This window comes from Oncorhynchus mykiss, chromosome 8, assembly GCF_057628025.1.
Source record: "Oncorhynchus mykiss isolate SJ-2025 chromosome 8, ASM5762802v1, whole genome shotgun sequence".
NCBI lineage: Eukaryota > Metazoa > Chordata > Actinopteri > Salmoniformes > Salmonidae > Oncorhynchus > Oncorhynchus mykiss.
The window spans coordinates 90,450,001-90,466,877 of record NC_143029.1 but is presented as its reverse complement, the minus strand read 5'-3'; the positions used below and the strand labels follow the sequence as shown (position 1 = coordinate 90,466,877).

Below are 16,877 nucleotides of genomic sequence, written 5' to 3'. Positions count from 1 at the left end.
GTGTATGTGACAAATAAAATTTGATTTGATTTGATTTGATTTGTATTCACCCCTTTGCTATGATACCTTTGCTATACCCCTAAATAAGATCTGGTGCAACCAATTACCTTCAGAAGTTACATAATTAGTTAAATATAGTCCACCTGTGTGCAATCTAAGTGTCACATGATCTGTCATATGAACTCAGTATATATACACCTGTTCTGAAAGGCCCCAGAGTCTGCAACACCACTAAGAAAGAGGCACCACCAAGCAAGCGGCACCATGAAGACCAAGGGGCTCTCCACACAGGTCAGGGACAAAGTTGTGGAGAAGTACAGATCAGGGTTGGGTTATAAAAAAATATCTTGAGACTTTGAACATCCCACGGAGCACCATTAAATCCATTATTTAAAAAATGGAACGAATATGGAACCACAACAAAACTGGGACGCCCACAAAACTCACTGACCAGGCAAGGAGAGCATTAATCAGAGAGGCAACAAAGAGACCAAAGATAACCCTGAAGGAGCTGCAAAGCTCCACAGCGGAGATTGGAGTATCTGTCCATAGGACCACTTTAAGCAGTACACTCCAGAGCTGGCTTTATGGAAGAGAGCCCAGAAAAAAAGCCATTGCTTAAAGAAAAAAATAAGCAAACATGTTTGGTGTTTGCCAAAAGGCATGTGGGAGACTCCCCAAACATATGGAAGAAGGTACTCTGGTCAGATAAGACTAAAATGGAGCTTCTTGACCATCAAGGAAAACGCTATGTCTGGCGCAAACCCAACACCTCATCACCCCGAGAACACCATCCCCACAATGAAGCATGGTGGTGGCAGCCTCCTGCTGTGGGCATGTTTTTTCATCAGCAGGGACTGGGAAACTGGTCAGAATTGAAGGAATGCTGGATGGAGCTAAATACAGGGGAATTCTTGAGGGAAAACAGTTTTGAGACTGGGACAGAGGTGCACCTTCCAGCAGGACAATGACCCTAAGCATACTGCTAAAGCAACACTCGAGTGGTTTAAGGGGAGACATTTAAATGTCTTGGAATTGCCTAGTCAAAGCCCAGACCTCAATCCAATTGAGAATCTGTGGTATGACTTAAAGATTGCTGTATATCAGCAGAACCCATCCAACCTGAAGAAATCCCAGTGGCTAGATGTGCCAAGTTTATAGAGACATACCCCAAGAGACTTGCAGCTGTAATTGCTGCAAAAGGTGGCTCTACAAAGTATTGACTATTGTTATTCACGCTCAAGTTCTGTTTTTTCATCTTATTTCTTGCTGGTTTCATATTAAAACATATTTTGCATCTTCAAAGTGGCATATTGAGTAAATATTTTTTTTTAAAATGTACAAATCTATTTTAATTCCAGGGTGTAAGGAAACAAAATAAGAAAAATGCCAAGGGGGTGAAAACTTTCACAAGCCACTGTGCACGAATCAGTCAATGTATATGTAGTTTATTCTTCTAATTTCTACAACTTTATCTTCTCAACCTAATAGCTCCGAGACACGGCGTGTCAGACCAACGGTTTCACTACTCGGGGAACCCAGACCACCCAGACCATCAGTGTGGGCTTACAAACTGACATCCTCCGCAACCTCACCAGCTCCCCCCACCGCTGCCTCACCCCTATAGGAGGAGGCTCCACCCCCATCTCCTCCCCCTCCAGAAACATCCGCAAGATACAGTACTCTCCTGTAGTCCAGTCCAAGTTCGAGCGGACATGTTGTTCTCCTAAGTACGGTTCTCCTAAGCTCCAGAGGAAGTTGTCGACATCATCGAAGGCTGACCTCCCTGTGGGGGCCTCCTCCAGCTCCACGACCGGCCCCAGGGTTCCGACTCCCACCACCCCCCAGAAGGTAGTTATTGTTTTGAATCCTCAGTCATATTTCTCTACGTATTGTTGTAGTCAGCTGCCTGAGGCCTATCTAAGTGTTAATGTATAATAACAGGGAGCCTCTGAGTCGGCCTGGGCTCGTTCCACCACCACCAGGGACTCTCCCGTCCACACCACCATTAACGACGGCCTGTCCAGCCTCTTCAACATCATAGACCACACCCCCGTAGCTTACGAACCCCTGCAGTCCAAATTCACCAAGTCCCCAAGCCGCACCCGCCCTGCTCCCCCTGACCCCTCACCTCCCGGGGGGCCAGGGGTACCCAGCCTACCACCCTCAGACCCCAGGTCCCTTGGAGCAGCCCAGGAGTTCCTGAGGAATGTCCGCGGGCGTTCTCCCAGCCCGGTGCAGCTGATAGTAGACACCCAGGGAGGGCCGGGGGGAACAGGAGGGGAGAGGACACCGGAGGTGGTCAGTATACGCCAGGACCTGTCTGCCCCGCCTGGATACACCCTGGCAGAGAACGCAGCCCGTCTGCTGAACAAGAAGCTGTTGGAACAGAGCTTCAGGGAGGAGAAGAGACTGGGGTCTGCCGGCCAGAGCAGAGAGGGGAGGCATGGAGAAGGAGACAGGAACCAGGCGGGGTGTATGGAGGTAAATATTGTCACTCTACTCACTGTTTGTTTACTACCATCTATTTTAGGCCCCTCATTAGTAGGCAAGGTAAACCCATTTTTGCGATTTCTGGAATTGATTATGGGGCTCACGACCCACCATGGGATACCAGCCAATGGTTGGCTGCTAGTCAGACTGTTAAATCCGTGTATTGGTGTATGGCCAGAGACTTTTATCGAAAGATCGCCCCGAATTCTCTGTGCCATTTAAGAAAGAAAATGATGGCTGCGTTCGAAGTCTTGCGACCCCCAGCGCCTATAACGAAATCAACAGTACAAAAACCAAGTGTGTCATCGACTTTAAACATGTACACTAACGTCACCACGGTGTAATTCCTCCCAATGAGACGCGGTCAAAACGTCAGCTTGTGTGATGCAGTAACAAGTACGGGGGCAGCAGGGTAGCCTAGTGGTTAGAGTGTAGGGGCAGCAGGGTAGCCTAGTGGTTAGAGTGGAGGGGCGGGGCGGGCGGGTAGCCTAGTGGTTAGAGTGGAGGGGCGGGGCGGGAGGGTAGCCTAGTGGTTAGAGGGGCGGGGCGGGAGGGTAGCCCAGTGGTTAGAGTGGAGGGGCGGGGCGGGAGGGTAGCCTAGTGGTTAGAGTGTAGGGGCGGGGCGGGAGGTTAGCCTAGTGGTTAGAGTGGAGGTGGTGGGGCAGGATTGTAGCCTAGTGGTTAGAGTGGAGGGGCGGCAGGGTAGCCTAGTGGTTAGAGTGGAGGGGCGGGGCGGCAGGGTAGCCTAGTGGTTAGAGTGGAGGGGCGGCAGGGTAGCCTAGTGGTTAGAGTGGAGGGGCGGGGGGGGAGGGTAGCCTAGTGGTTAGAGTGGGGCGGCAGGGTAGCCTAGTGGTTAGAGTGGAGGGGTGGGGCTGGAGGGTAGCCTAGTGGTTAGAGTGGAGGGGCGGGGCGGGAGGGTAGCCTAGTGGTTAGAGTGGAGGGGCGGGGCGGGAGGGTAGCCTAGTGGTTAGAGTGGAGGGGCGGGAGGGTAGCCTAGTGGTTAGAGTGGAGGGGCGGGAGGTAGCCTAGTGGTTAGAGTGGAGGGGCAGCAGGGTAGCCTAGTGGTTAGAGTGTAGGGGCGGGAGGGTAGCCTAGTGGTTAGAGGGGAGGGGCGGGAGGGTAGCCTAGTGGTTAGAGTAGAGGGGCGGGAGGGTAGCCTAGTGGTTAGAGTGGAGGGTTGGCAGGGTAGCCTAGTGGTTAGAGTGGAGGGGCGGGAGGGGCGGGAGGGTAGCCTAGTGGTTAGAGTGGAGGGGCAGGAGGGTAGCCTAGTGGTTAGAGTGGAGGGGCGGGAGGGTAGCCTAGTGGTTAGAGTGTAGGGGTGGCAGGTAGCCTAGTGGTTAGAGGCGAGGGGCGGCAGGGTAGCCTAGTGGTCAGAGTGTAGTCGCGGCAGGTAGCCTAGTGGTTAGAGTGGGGGGGCGGGAGGGTAGCCTAGTGGTTAGAGTGGAGGGGCGGTAGGGTAGCCTAGTGGTTAGAGTGTAGTCGCGGCAGGTAGCCTAGTGGTTAGAGTGGAGGGGCGGCAGGGTAGCCTAGTGGTTAGAGTGGAGGGGCAGCAGGGTAGCCTAGTGGTTAGAGTGTAGGGGCGGGAGGGTAGCCTAGTGGTTAGAGTGGAGGGGCGGGAGGGTAGCCTAGTGGTTAGAGTGGAGGGGCGGCAGGGTAGCCAAGTGGTTAGAGTGGAGGGGCGGGAGGGTAGCCTAGTGGTTAGAGTGGAGGGGCGGGAGGGGCGGGAGAGTGGAGAGTGGTTAGAGTGGAGGGGCGGTAGGGTAGCCTAGTGGTTAGAGTGTAGTCGCGGCAGGTAGCCTAGTGGTTAGAGTGGAGGGGCGGCAGGATAGCCTAGTGGTTAGAGTGGGGGGGTGGCAGGGTAGCCTAGTGGTTAGAGTGGAGGGGCGGCAGGTAGCCTTGTGATTAGAGTGTAGGGACTGCAGGGTAGCCTAGTGGTTAGAGTGGAGGGGCAGGAGGGTAGCCTAGTGGTTAGAGTGGAGGGCGGGAGGGTAGCCTAGTGGTTAGAGTGGAGGGGCAGGAGGGTAGCCTAGTGGTTAGAGTGGAGGGGCGGGAGGGTAGCCTAGTGGTTAGAGTGTAGGGGTGGCAGGTAGCCTAGTGGTTAGAGGCGAGGGGCGGCAGGGTAGCCTAGTGGTCAGAGTGTAGTCGCGGCAGGTAGCCTAGTGGTTAGAGTGGGGGGGCGGGAGGGTAGCCTAGTGGTTAGAGTGGAGGGGCGGTAGGGTAGCCTAGTGGTTAGAGTGTAGTCGCGGCAGGTAGCCTAGTGGTTAGAGTGGAGGGGCGGCAGGGTAGCCTAGTGGTTAGAGTGGAGGGGCAGCAGGGTAGCCTAGTGGTTAGAGTGTAGGGGCGGGAGGGTAGCTTAGTGGTTAGAGTGGAGGGGCGGGGCGGGAGGGTAGCCTAGTGGTTAGAGTGGAGGGGCGGGAGGGTAGCCTAGTGGTTAGAGTGGAGGGGCGGGAGGGTAGCCTAGTGGTTAGAGTGGAGGGGCGGGAGGGGCGGGAGAGTGGAGAGTGGTTAGAGTGGAGGGGCGGTAGGGTAGCCTAGTGGTTAGAGTGTAGTCGCGGCAGGTAGCCTAGTGGTTAGAGTGGAGGGGCGGCAGGATAGCCTAGTGGTTAGAGTGGGGGGGTGGCAGGGTAGCCTAGTGGTTAGAGTGGAGGGGCGGCAGGTAGCCTTGTGATTAGAGTGTAGGGACTGCAGGGTAGCCTAGTGGTTAGAGTGGAGGGGCAGGAGGGTAGCCTAGTGGTTAGAGTGGAGGGTGGGAGGGTAGCCTAGTGGTTAGAGTGGAGGTGCGGCAGTGTAGCCTAGTGGTTAGAGTGGAGGGTTGGCAGGGTAGCCTAGTGGTTAGAGTGGAGGGGCGGGAGGGGCGGGAGGGTAGCCTAGTGGTTAGAGTGGAGGGGCAGGAGGGTAGCCTAGTGGTTAGAGTGGAGGGGCGGGAGGGTAGCCTAGTGGTTAGAGTGTAGGGGTGGCAGGTAGCCTAGTGGTTAGAGGCGAGGGGCGGCAGGGTAGCCTAGTGGTCAGAGTGTAGTCGCGGCAGGTAGCCTAGTGGTTAGAGTGGGGGGGCGGGAGGGTAGCCTAGTGGTTAGAGTGGAGGGGCGGTAGGGTAGCCTAGTGGTTAGAGTGTAGTCGCGGCAGGTAGCCTAGTGGTTAGAGTGGAGGGGCGGCAGGGTAGCCTAGTGGTTAGAGTGGAGGGGCAGCAGGGTAGCCTAGTGGTTAGAGTGTAGGGGCGGGAGGGTAGCCTAGTGGTTAGAGTGGAGGGGCGGGAGGGTAGCCTAGTGGTTAGAGTGGAGGGGCGGGAGGGTAGCCTAGTGGTTAGAGTGGAGGGGCGGGAGGGTAGCCTAGTGGTTAGAGTGGAGGGGCGGGAGGGGCGGGAGAGTGGAGAGTGGTTAGAGTGGAGGGGCGGTAGGGTAGCCTAGTGGTTAGAGTGTAGTCGCGGCAGGTAGCCTAGTGGTTAGAGTGGAGGGGCGGCAGGATAGCCTAGTGGTTAGAGTGGGGGGGTGGCAGGGTAGCCTAGTGGTTAGAGTGGAGGGGCGGCAGGTAGCCTTGTGATTAGAGTGTAGGGACTGCAGGGTAGCCTAGTGGTTAGAGTGGAGGGGCAGGAGGGTAGCCTATTGGTTAGAGTGGAGGGCGGGAGGGTAGCCTAGTGGTTAGAGTGGAGGTGCGGCAGTGTAGCCTAGTGGTTAGAGGGGAGGGGTGGCAGGGTAGCCTAGTGGTTAGAGGGGAGGGGTGGCAGGGTAGCCTAGTGGTTAGAGGGGAGGGGTGGCAGGGTAGCCTAGTGGTAAGAGGGGAGGGGTGGCAGGGTAGCCTAGTGGTTAGAGGGGAGGGGTGGCAGGGTAGCCTAGTGGTAAGAGGGGAGGGGTGGCAGGGTAGCCTAGTGGTTAGAGGGGAGGGGTGGCAGGCTAATGTTCCTATAGACTCAGTAAGACGGGTGGCAGGTAGCCTAGTGGTTAGAGCGTTGGACTAATAACCGAAAGGTTGCAAGTTCATATCCCCGAGCTGACAAGGTACAAATCTGTCGTTCTGCCCTGTCTCTAGGCCGTCATTGAAAATAAGAATTTGTTCTTTAACTGACTTGCCTAGGTAAAAACAAAGGTAAAATAAAATACTGTCCACATCTTGGAAAGTACCCTAATATATATTAATCAGATATTATAAATAATAATAATGCCATTTAGCCAAAGCGATTTACATAGTGGTGGTCCCGGGAATCCAACCCACTACCGTGACGTTACAAGCCCCATGCTCGACCAACTGAGCTACAAATGACCAAAAGAGAATTCAGTATCTTATAAATGATTTAAATATGTTAATTGAGGATTGATAGTAAATGAAGCAAATTCACACATAACCATATTTTTCACTAAGACATTTGGGAGATGTGTTTTCTTTCCCGGGGGGGGCAAGAGATTCCATAACGACCCATTCATTCCACTTCTCTACGATTTGGCTACTAGGAAAAACAAAATTAACATTCTCATTTACATTTTGATAACTCCGTGCTGGTGTTTTCTTCTCAGATCAAAGAGCATTGACTGACACTATGGTAATGTAATGGTAATATTTTATTACTTTTTAATTACTTTAATTACTTTTTTTTCTTCACATTCCACACAGTGTTCTACTGCATTTTCCCCAAATGCAGTATTACTACAGTACTACTACAGTATTACTACAGTACTACTACTATTGCGCTTCATTTTTTTCTACACTAAGAGGGTGTTTCTGGCTCCTTCTTGCTCCTCCCATCTCTGCTTCAGCCTCCACTTACCACTCATTCAGTATCCCTCTGCTTCAGCCTCCACTCACCACTCATTCAGTATCCCTCTGCTTCAGCCTCCACTCACCACTCATTCAGTATCCCTCTGCTTCGGCCTCCACTCACCACTCATTCAGTATCCCTCTGCTTCAGCCTCCACTCACCACTCATTCAGTATCCCTCTGCTTCAGCCTCCACTCACCACTCATTCAGTATCCCTCTACTTCGGCCTCCACTTACCACTCATTCAGTATCCCTCTGCTTCAGCCTCCGCTTACAACTCATTCAGTATCCCTCTGCTTCAGCCTCCACTCACCACTTATTCAGTATCCCTCTGCTTCAGTCTCTTCAGCCTCCACTCACCACTCATTCAGTATCCCTCTGCTTCAGTCTCTTCAGCCTCCACTTACCACTCATTCAGTATCCCTCTGCTTCAGACTCTTCAGCCTCCACTTACCACTCATTCAGTATCCCTCTGCTTCAGACTCTTCAGCCTCCACTCACCACTCATTCAGTATCCCTCTGCTTCAGCCTCCACTCACCACTCATTCAGTATCCCTCTGTTAGTCAGCAGTCTGAGGGAGAAGGTCTATCCCGATCACTGGGGGTTTTGCGGTCTGGCTCACCACTCAGCAATATGTTGAAAAAACATTTTTTAAAATATTTGGTTGAAATTCTTTATGTAATGATAGTATTTGTAGGCCACTATGGGTTAGGAGACCGTTAAACAGTAGGTTGTAAAGGGAATATAGCGTTATGATAATGCTATACATTAAAACAGGATGAAAACATCACAGCACTAAATTGTAAATCAGTTCTGTAGAGGTGTTGTTAGAAAGGGGTAAAGATAAAGATTTTTGTTGGGGTGCCAGTTAGGTATTAACCCTGCCGATAGGAGAAGAGTTGGAGAGCGAGACTACCACTACCAGACACACACATCAGCAGAACAGACTGTTGGCCAGATAGCCAGTAGACTGGAGTGTAGTCTTTTGGCCAGATAGCTAGTAGAGACTAGAGTGTAGCCTGTTGGTCATGTAGCCTGATGGCCAGATAGCCAGTGGAGACTAGAGTGTAGCCTATTGGTCATGTAGCCTGATGGCCAGATAGCCAGTGGAGACTAGAGTGTAGCCTGTTGGTCGTGTAGCCTGATGGTCGTGTAGCCTGATAGCCAGATAGGCCAACAGGCTACATGTGAACACCAGTCACAGCACAGGGGTAACCCAACCAATAATACCTCCTACTAGAATAATGATGAGCAACTCTGAGGAAACGTCATAGAAACAACTGACCAGAAAGATCCCAGTCATCAACCTTAGAGGACCTGCAATTGTCTGCATTCCCTCCCAATTGAGGGGTGCGTGTGGCATGAAGATGGGTGTGTAAACAAAAAAGACCTGTAACGTCTGCTTCCAACTCACAATCTCAAACACATAGATCCCCTGAACACAGCTCACTCTCCGGATCGCAATCACCTGTTCGTCATTATCACACACTATTTAGTTCAGTTCTTTGCATCCCATCACTGTGATTTATTGTTTGTTTTGATACACACTTCTATTCGGAGCTCTGTTTTTTTCCGTAATTTAATCCTCCTGTGTATGATAGTTTTGGCCTGTCTCACTAACAACACCTTTTGCCTATTCCTGGCATGTACTTTAGCCTATCGGATTTCCTGTTGTCGACCTATTGCCTGTTCTCCCGGGCAACATTACTAGCCTTTTCCCTGCCTGTACTGTTGCCTTTTTGGATCTCCTGTGTATGACCTTCTGCCTGCCCCTGGACCCAGCTACCTGCCTCCTCCTGTGTATGACCTTCTGCCTGCCCCTGGACCCAGCTACCTGCCACCTCCTGTGGTACTTTACAAATAAACACTTGCTGCACTTGAAATCAGCTTTCTGTCTCCCATGTCAGCCTAGGAACAGTGGGGTTAACTGCCTTGTTCAGGGGCAGAATGACAGATTTTTACCTTGTCAGCTCAGGGATTTGATCTTGCAACCTTTTGGTTACTAGTCCAACGCTCTAACCACTAGGCTACCTGCCGCCCATAAACAGAATACCAGATAGCCAGAACAGAATACCAGATATCCAGAACAGAATACCAGATATCCAGAACAGAATACCAGATAGCCAGAACAGACTACCTGCCGCCCATAAACAGAATACCAGATAGCCAGAACAGAATACCAGATAGCCAGAACAGAATACCAGATATCCAGAACAGAATACCAGATAGCCAGAACAGACTACCTGCCGCCCATAAACAGAATACCAGATAGCCAGAACAGAATACCAGATAGCCAGAACAGAATACCAGATAGCCAGAACAGAATACCAGATAGCCAGAACAGAATACCAGATAGCCAGAACAGAATACCAGATAGCCAGAACAGACTACCAGATAGCCAGAACAGAATACTAGATAGCCAGAACAGAATACCAGATAGCCAGAACAGAATACCAGATAGCCAGAACAGAATACCAGATAGCCAGAACAGACTACCAGATAGCCAGAACAGAATACTAGATAGCCAGAACAGAATACCAGATAGCCAGAACAGAATACCAGATAGCCAGAACAGAATACCAGATAGCCAGAACAGAATACTAGATAGCCAGAACAGAATACTAGATAGCCAGAACAGAATACCTCACCAAAAACAACAGATGGATTCAGCAGAGCTGCAGCTACGTCTTCCCCGACAGGGGGAACGAATCGATGAACTCTGCAACCTCCTTCGACCAGCCCATTCCTGCTTCACCGATATCAGGTGCCACAGCCTCCTCTTGTTCATTTTCCCCCCATATCCTTGCCTAATAAATACGACGGCTCCCCGGGGAAATGTCAAGGATTTCTCATGCAGTGTGACCTGTCCATAGACCATCCCCCCGCTGACTACACCTCTGACAAAGACAGGGTGAACTTCATCATCTCCCTCGTCACCTCCCTACTCACAGACAAAGCCCTGGATTGGGTCACAACCCTGTGGGCTGCTCAAAGATCCGATCTGTCCTCTGAATCGCGTTTCCACCTCTTCAAGGAGATGTTCGACCATTCAGCTTCAGGTCGTCACACCGGGGGACCTGTTATGTGAGCTGCGAAAGGGCTGTCGCTCCACCACTGAGTATGCTCGTACCATGGCTGCCGGCAGTGGATAGAGTCAAACAGCTCTCCTTACAGTCTACCGGAGGGGTCTAAATTCTACTCCAAACTGGACCTACGTGGTACTTACAATCTGGTCTATATCTGAAGTGGGGATGAGTGGAAGACAGTGTTCAAAACCGCTAGGGGCCACTACGAATACCTGGTCATTCCCTACGGTTTCACCAATGCTCCCGCAGTCTTCCAGTCCTTCATGAATGAAGTTTTCCAGGACATGACCAACCAGATCCACATCGTGTACATTGATGATATCTTGATCTACTCTCACTCCCTTGCAGAGCACGTACAGCATGTGCAACAGGTCCTCAAAAGACTACAGCACCACCATCTTTATGTCAAGGCTGAGAAGAGCTCCTTTCACGTTACTACGGTAACCTTCCTAGGTTTTGTGTTGACACCAGGCGGGGTCAACATGGACAAAGACAAAGTCATGGCCGTGCTTAACTGGCCCAAACCTACCACCGTAAAGGAACTACAACATATCCTAGGATTTTCCGACTACTACCGCCGGTTCATTCGAAACTGCAGCAGCACAACCAGCTCCTCCCTCAGCTCTCACCAGTCAAAAACCTCTACCCTCCAATGGACCGACACCGACCTTACTGCATTTGAGACCTTGAACTGCCTCTTCACTCTGCACCCATCCTTAGGAAGCCAGAAAACTACTCTTCCTTTTGTTCTGGAGGTTGATGCATCGGTGTAGAAAAAGGTTCTCTCTCAGTGGGTAGGGACACCTCCAAAATTACACCCATGTGGCTTCTTTTCCAAGAAACTGTCACCCGCTGAGAGGAACTATGATGTCGGGAACTGAGAGCTCCTCGCCATTAAGCTGGCTATTGAAGAGTGGCGCCACTGGTTAGAGGGAGCTCATCACCCATTCCTGGTCCTTACCGACCACCGCAATTTGGAGTACTTAAGAAGTGCTAAGCGGCTCAACCCCAGACAGGCTCGCTGGGCACTCTACTTCACCCGATTCAACTTCACCTATCTGCCTGGCAAGAAAAATGTGAAGGCTGATTCCTTATCCCGTCTATTTGGCTCCCCTTCCTCTAACCCAGCTCCCGAGCCCATCCTGCCTCTGTCTTGTGTCGTGGGACCCATACAAATCTAAAAAAAGAAATCCAATTTGTCGTCCAAGAGGCCCTACACCACGACACCACGACACCCCTGCAGAAAAGCCCTACGTTCCCGCGTCCATCAGACCCCAACTAATGCAGTGGTGCCATAGCTCCCTGAGTTCTGGCCATCCCAGGATCACCCAGACCACAGGGCTACTGACACGCAAGTTCTGGTGGTCATCCCTAACAGCAGGCGTCTAAGATTACGTTCTTTCCTGTCCCGTCTGTGCATGGGCAAAGAGCCCACGCCAACTACTTACCGGTAAACTCAAACCTTTACCTACACCACACAGACCATGGTCCCACATCGCTATGGATTTCCTCACTGATCTGCCAGACTCTTTGGGATTCACTACTATTTTAGTTGCAGTGGACCGGTTCTCCAAGATGTGCTGACTCATCCCCCTTCTGCAGCTACCTAATGCCATGGAAATGGCAGAGTGCATGTTCCAACAGGTGTTTCGTCTGTATGGGATCCCGGAAGACATCGTTTCGGGTCGGGGACCCCAGTTCGCCTCCAGGGTGTGGCGAGGCTTCTGCGACCGACTGGGGGTCTCCATCAGCCTGTCCTCCGGATACCATCCCCAAACCAGCGAGCATATGGAACGCCTGAATCAGGAAATAGGGAAGTATCTTCGCCAACACTGTACCAACCAACCACACGAGTGGAGTTGCTATACAGCCTGGTTGGAATACACACAGAACTCCCTGGTGCATTCCTCACTCCATCTCACTCCACCTCCCCCCGTGTTCCCATGGGAGACAGAGCCCAGAACTGTGCCTGCCATGGATGAGTGGTTTCGACGGAGTGAGCAGGTTTGGGAGACCACACATCGGCACCTACATCAAGCTTCCCTCTCTCAGAAAACGGTTTGCTGATCGGCGTCACTGACCTACTCCACTCTTCCACCCTGGGTAATGTGTGTGGCTCTCTACCTGGGACATCTGGCTTTGTGATCCCTGCAAAAAATTCAGTCCCCGGTTCATTGGTCCTTTCAAAATAACACACCGCATCCATCCTGTCACCTACCGTTTCCAGTTGCCCCGCCATTACCGGATCTCCTCATCCTTCCACAGCCCTCTCCATCCTCCAGTGACTCCAAGTGCCTGGGTGGTCGCATCCACTACCTGGTGGATTGGGAGGGGTACGGACCCGAAGAACGGTCCTGGGTCCCCGCCCGGGACATCCTCGACCCAGCCATGATCCTGGCTTTCCACCGTAACCTTCCTGACCACCCAGCTCCACGTCCCCGTGGGTCGCCCCCCTGCTTAGCTTCCTAGGCCATCAAGAGCTGCCCGTGGAGGGTGGGGGGGGGGGGTACTGTAACGTCTGCTTCCAACTCACAATCTCAAACAATGTAGATCCCCTGAACGCAGCTCACTCTCCAGATCCCAATCACCTGAATTCTGATCACCTGTTTACACACCTGCTTTTCATTATCACACACTATTTAGTTCAGTTCTTTGCACCCCATCATGAGGTATTGTTTGTTTTGTTTCTAGTCGGAGCTCTGTTTTCCCCTAATTTGATCCTCCTGTGTATAATAGTTTTGGCCTGCCTCACTAAAGACACCTTTTGCCTATTCCCCGCCTGTACTTTAGCCTATCGGATTTCCTGTTGTCAACCTATTGCCTGTTCTCCTGGACTACGTTACTAGCCTTTTCCCTGCCTGTACTGTTGTCCTTTTGGACCCCTATGTATGACCTTCTGCCTGCCCCTGGACCCAGCTACCTGCCCCTGGACCCAGCTACCTGCCTCCTCCTGTGTATGACCTTCTGCCTGCCCCTGGACCCAGCTACCTGCCTCCTCCTGTGTATGACCTTCTGCCTGCCCCTGGACCCAGCTACCTGCCTCCTCCTGTGTATGACCTTCTGCCTGCCCCTGGACCCAGCTACCTGCCTCCTCCTGTGTATTACCTTCTGTCTGCCCCTGGACCCAGCTACCTGCCTCCTCCTGTGTACGACCTTCTGCCTGCCCCTGGACCCAGCTACCTGCCTCCTCCTGTGGCCCTTTACCTATAAACACCTGCTGTGCCCTGCGCTTCAAACCAGCTCTCTGTCTCCCATCGTGTTCATTACACAACTAAGGCCTTAAAATGTCCAAAAGTCTTCTTGACCAAATATCAATGGTCCCACACAAAATAAACAAAATAAACAAAATAAACAATTAAAACAAAATAAACAAAATAAACAAAATAAACAAATAAACAAAATAAACACAGTTCAAATAATAATAAACAAACTCAGTCAATCCAATCCGTCAACAGATGTCCAGCGGAGAAAACAGACCCGCTGTTTTCGGATACCAACGGAGATGTGTAGTCCAACAATAGGAATTAGTAGATGTGACTTGTATCCTGTAGACTGACCTTTAACTCACAAAGCTTTGGCTGTTTTCACTTTCTTAATCACGTCTAGACTGGGTAGTATAGGGCTAGGGTAGTATAGGACTAGGGTAGTATAGGACTAAGGTAGTATAGGACTAGGGTAGTATAGACCTAGGGTAGTATAGGACTAGGGTAGTATAGGACTAGTGTAGTGGGGTTGTTAGACTGGGTAGTATAGGATTAGGGTAGTATAGGACTAGGGTAGTAGGGTTGTTAGACTGGGTAGTATAAGACTAGAGTAGTATAAGCCTAGGGTAGTATATGACTAGGGTAGTATATGATTAGGGTAGTGGGGTTGTTAGACTGGGTAGTATAGGACTAGGGTAGTATAGACCTAGGGTAGAATAGGACTAGTGTAGTGGGGTTGTTAGACTGGGTAGTATAGGACAAGGGTAGTATAGGACTAGGGTAGTATAGGACTAGGGTAGTGGGGTTGTTAGTCTGGGTAGTATAGGACTAGGGTAGTATAGGACTAGGGTAGTGGGGTTGTTAGACTGGGTAGTATAAGACTAGGGTAGTATACGCCTAGGGTAGTATAGGACTAGGCTAGTATAGAAATAGGGTAGTATGGGACTAGGGTAGTATAGGACTAGGGTAGTATAGGACTAGGGTAGTATAGACCTAGGGTAGTATAGGACTAGGGTAGTATAGGACTAGTGTAGTGGGGTTGTTAGACTGGGTAGTATAAGACTAGGGTAGTATAGGACTAGGGTAGTATAGGACTGGGGTAGTAGAGGACTAGGGTAGTAGGGGACTAGGGTAGTAGGGTTGTTGAACTGGGTAGTATAGGATTAGGGTAGTAGAGGACTAGGGTAGTAGGGTTGTTAGACTGGGTAGTATAAGACTAGGGTAGTATAGGCCTAGGGTAGTATAGAACTAGGGTAGTATAGGACTAGGGTAGTATATGATTAGGGTAGTGGGGTTGTTAGACTGGGTAGTATAAGACTAGGGTAGTATAGGCCTAGGGTAGTATAGGACTGGGGTAGTATAGACCTAGGGTAGTATAGGACTAGGGTAGTATAGGACTAGTGTAGTGGGGTTGTTAGACTGGGTAGTATAAGACTAGGGTAGTATATGACTAGGGTAGTATAGGACTAGGGTAGTGGGGTTGTTAAACTGGGTAGTATAGGACTAGGGTAGTATAGGACTAGGGTAGTATAGGACTAGGGTAGTGGGGTTGTTAAACTGGGTAGTATAGGATTAGGGTAGTATAGGACTAGGGTAGTATAGGACTATGGTAGTGGGGTTGTTAGACTGGGTAGTGTAGGACTAGGGTAGTATAGGACTAGGGTAGTATAGGACTAGGGTAGTATAGGACTAGGATAGTGGGGTTGTTAGACTGGGTAGTAGAGAACTAGGGTAGTGTGGTTATTAGACTGGGTAGTATAGGGTGGTGTGGTTGTTAGACTGAGTTGTATGGGACTAGGGTAGTGGGGTTGTTAGACTGGGTTGTAGTGGACTAGGGTAGTGTGGTTGTTAGACTGGGTATTAATGGGACTAGGGTAGTAGGGTTGTTAGACTGGGTAGTATAGGGTGGTGTGGTTGTTAGACTGAGTAGTAATGGGACTAGGGTAGTAGGGTTGTTAGACTGGATAGTGTAGGGTAGTGTGGTTGTTAGACTGGGTAATAATGGGACTAGGGTAGTAGGCTGTATAATGGTTACAGTATGTTGGTTGTAGTGTGTTGCATCAACCATGTCGTCTCTTAACGTTGGACATGGGGTTGTTAGACTGGGTAGTAATGGGTCTCGTCTCTTAACGTTGGACATGGGGTTGTTAGACTGGGTAGTAATGGGACTCGTCTCTTAACGTTGGACATGGGGTTGTTAGACTGGGTAGTAATGGGACTCGTCTCTTAACGTTGGACATGGGGTTGTTAGACTGGGTAGTAATGGGACTCGTCTCTTAACGTTGGACATGGGGTTGTTAGACTGGGTAGTAATGGGACTCGTCTCTTAACGTTGGACATGGGGTTGTTAGACTGGGTAGTAATGGGACTCGTCTCTTAACGTTGGACATGGGGTTGTTAGACTGGGTAGTAATGGGACTCGTCTCTTAACGTTGGACATGGGGTTGTTAGACTGGGTAGTATTGGGACTCGTCTCGTAACGTTGGACATGGGGTTGTTAGACTGGGTAGTATTGGGACTCGTCTCTTAACGTTGGACATGGGGTTGTTAGACTGGGTAGTAATGGGACTCGTCTCTTAACGTTGGACATGGGGTTGTTAGACTGGGTAGTAATGGGACTCATCTCTTAACGTTGGACATGGGGTTGTTAGACTGGGTAGTAATGGGACTCGTCTCTTAACGTTGGACATGGGGTTGTTAGACTGGGTAGTAATGGGTCTCGTCTCTTAACGTTGGACATGGGGTTGTTAGACTGGGTAGTAATGGGACTTGTCTCTTAACGTTGGACATGGGGTTGTTAGACTGGGTAGTAATGGGACTCGTCTCTTAACGTTGGACATGGGGTTGTTAGACTGGGTAGTAATGGGACTTGTCTCTTAACGTTGGACATGGGGTTGTTAGACTGGGTAGTAATGGGACTCGACTCTTAACGTTGGACATGGGGTTGTTAGACTGGGTAGTAATGGGTCTCGTCTCGTAACGTTGGACATGGGGTTGTTAGACTGGGTAGTAATGGGACTCGTCTCTTAACGTTGGACATGTGGTTGTTAGACTGGGTACTAATGGGACTTGTCTCTTAACGTTGGACATGGGGTTGTTAGACTGGGTAGTAATGGGACTCGTCCTGTAAAGTTGGACATGGGGTTGTTAGACAGGGTAGTAATGGGACTCGTCTCGTAACGTTGGACATGGGGTTGTTAGACTGGGTAGTAATGGGACTCGTCTCGTAACGTTGGACATGGGGTATGTAGAATACAGACAGACTTATTGCAGTGTGTCTATTATTGCAGTGTGTCTATTGGCGGCCCCCCCACCCCCCCAGCTTTATCCTGAGTCCCTGTGTCTCT

General features: G+C 50.6%; 1 protein-coding gene across 1 annotated transcript in view; it reads left to right on the top strand.

The window, feature by feature from the left end:
- The window catches only part of LOC110518901 (microtubule cross-linking factor 1), a gene marked incomplete at its 5' end in the record, with an annotated part of 63,754 nt that overhangs the window by 40,886 nt on the left and 5,991 nt on the right, over window positions 1–16,877 (top strand). The window contains 2 exon segments of the mRNA XM_090183067.1: window positions 1,492–1,851; window positions 1,945–2,484. Coding sequence (XP_090039193.1) covers window positions 1,492–1,851; window positions 1,945–2,484 — 900 coding nt within the window.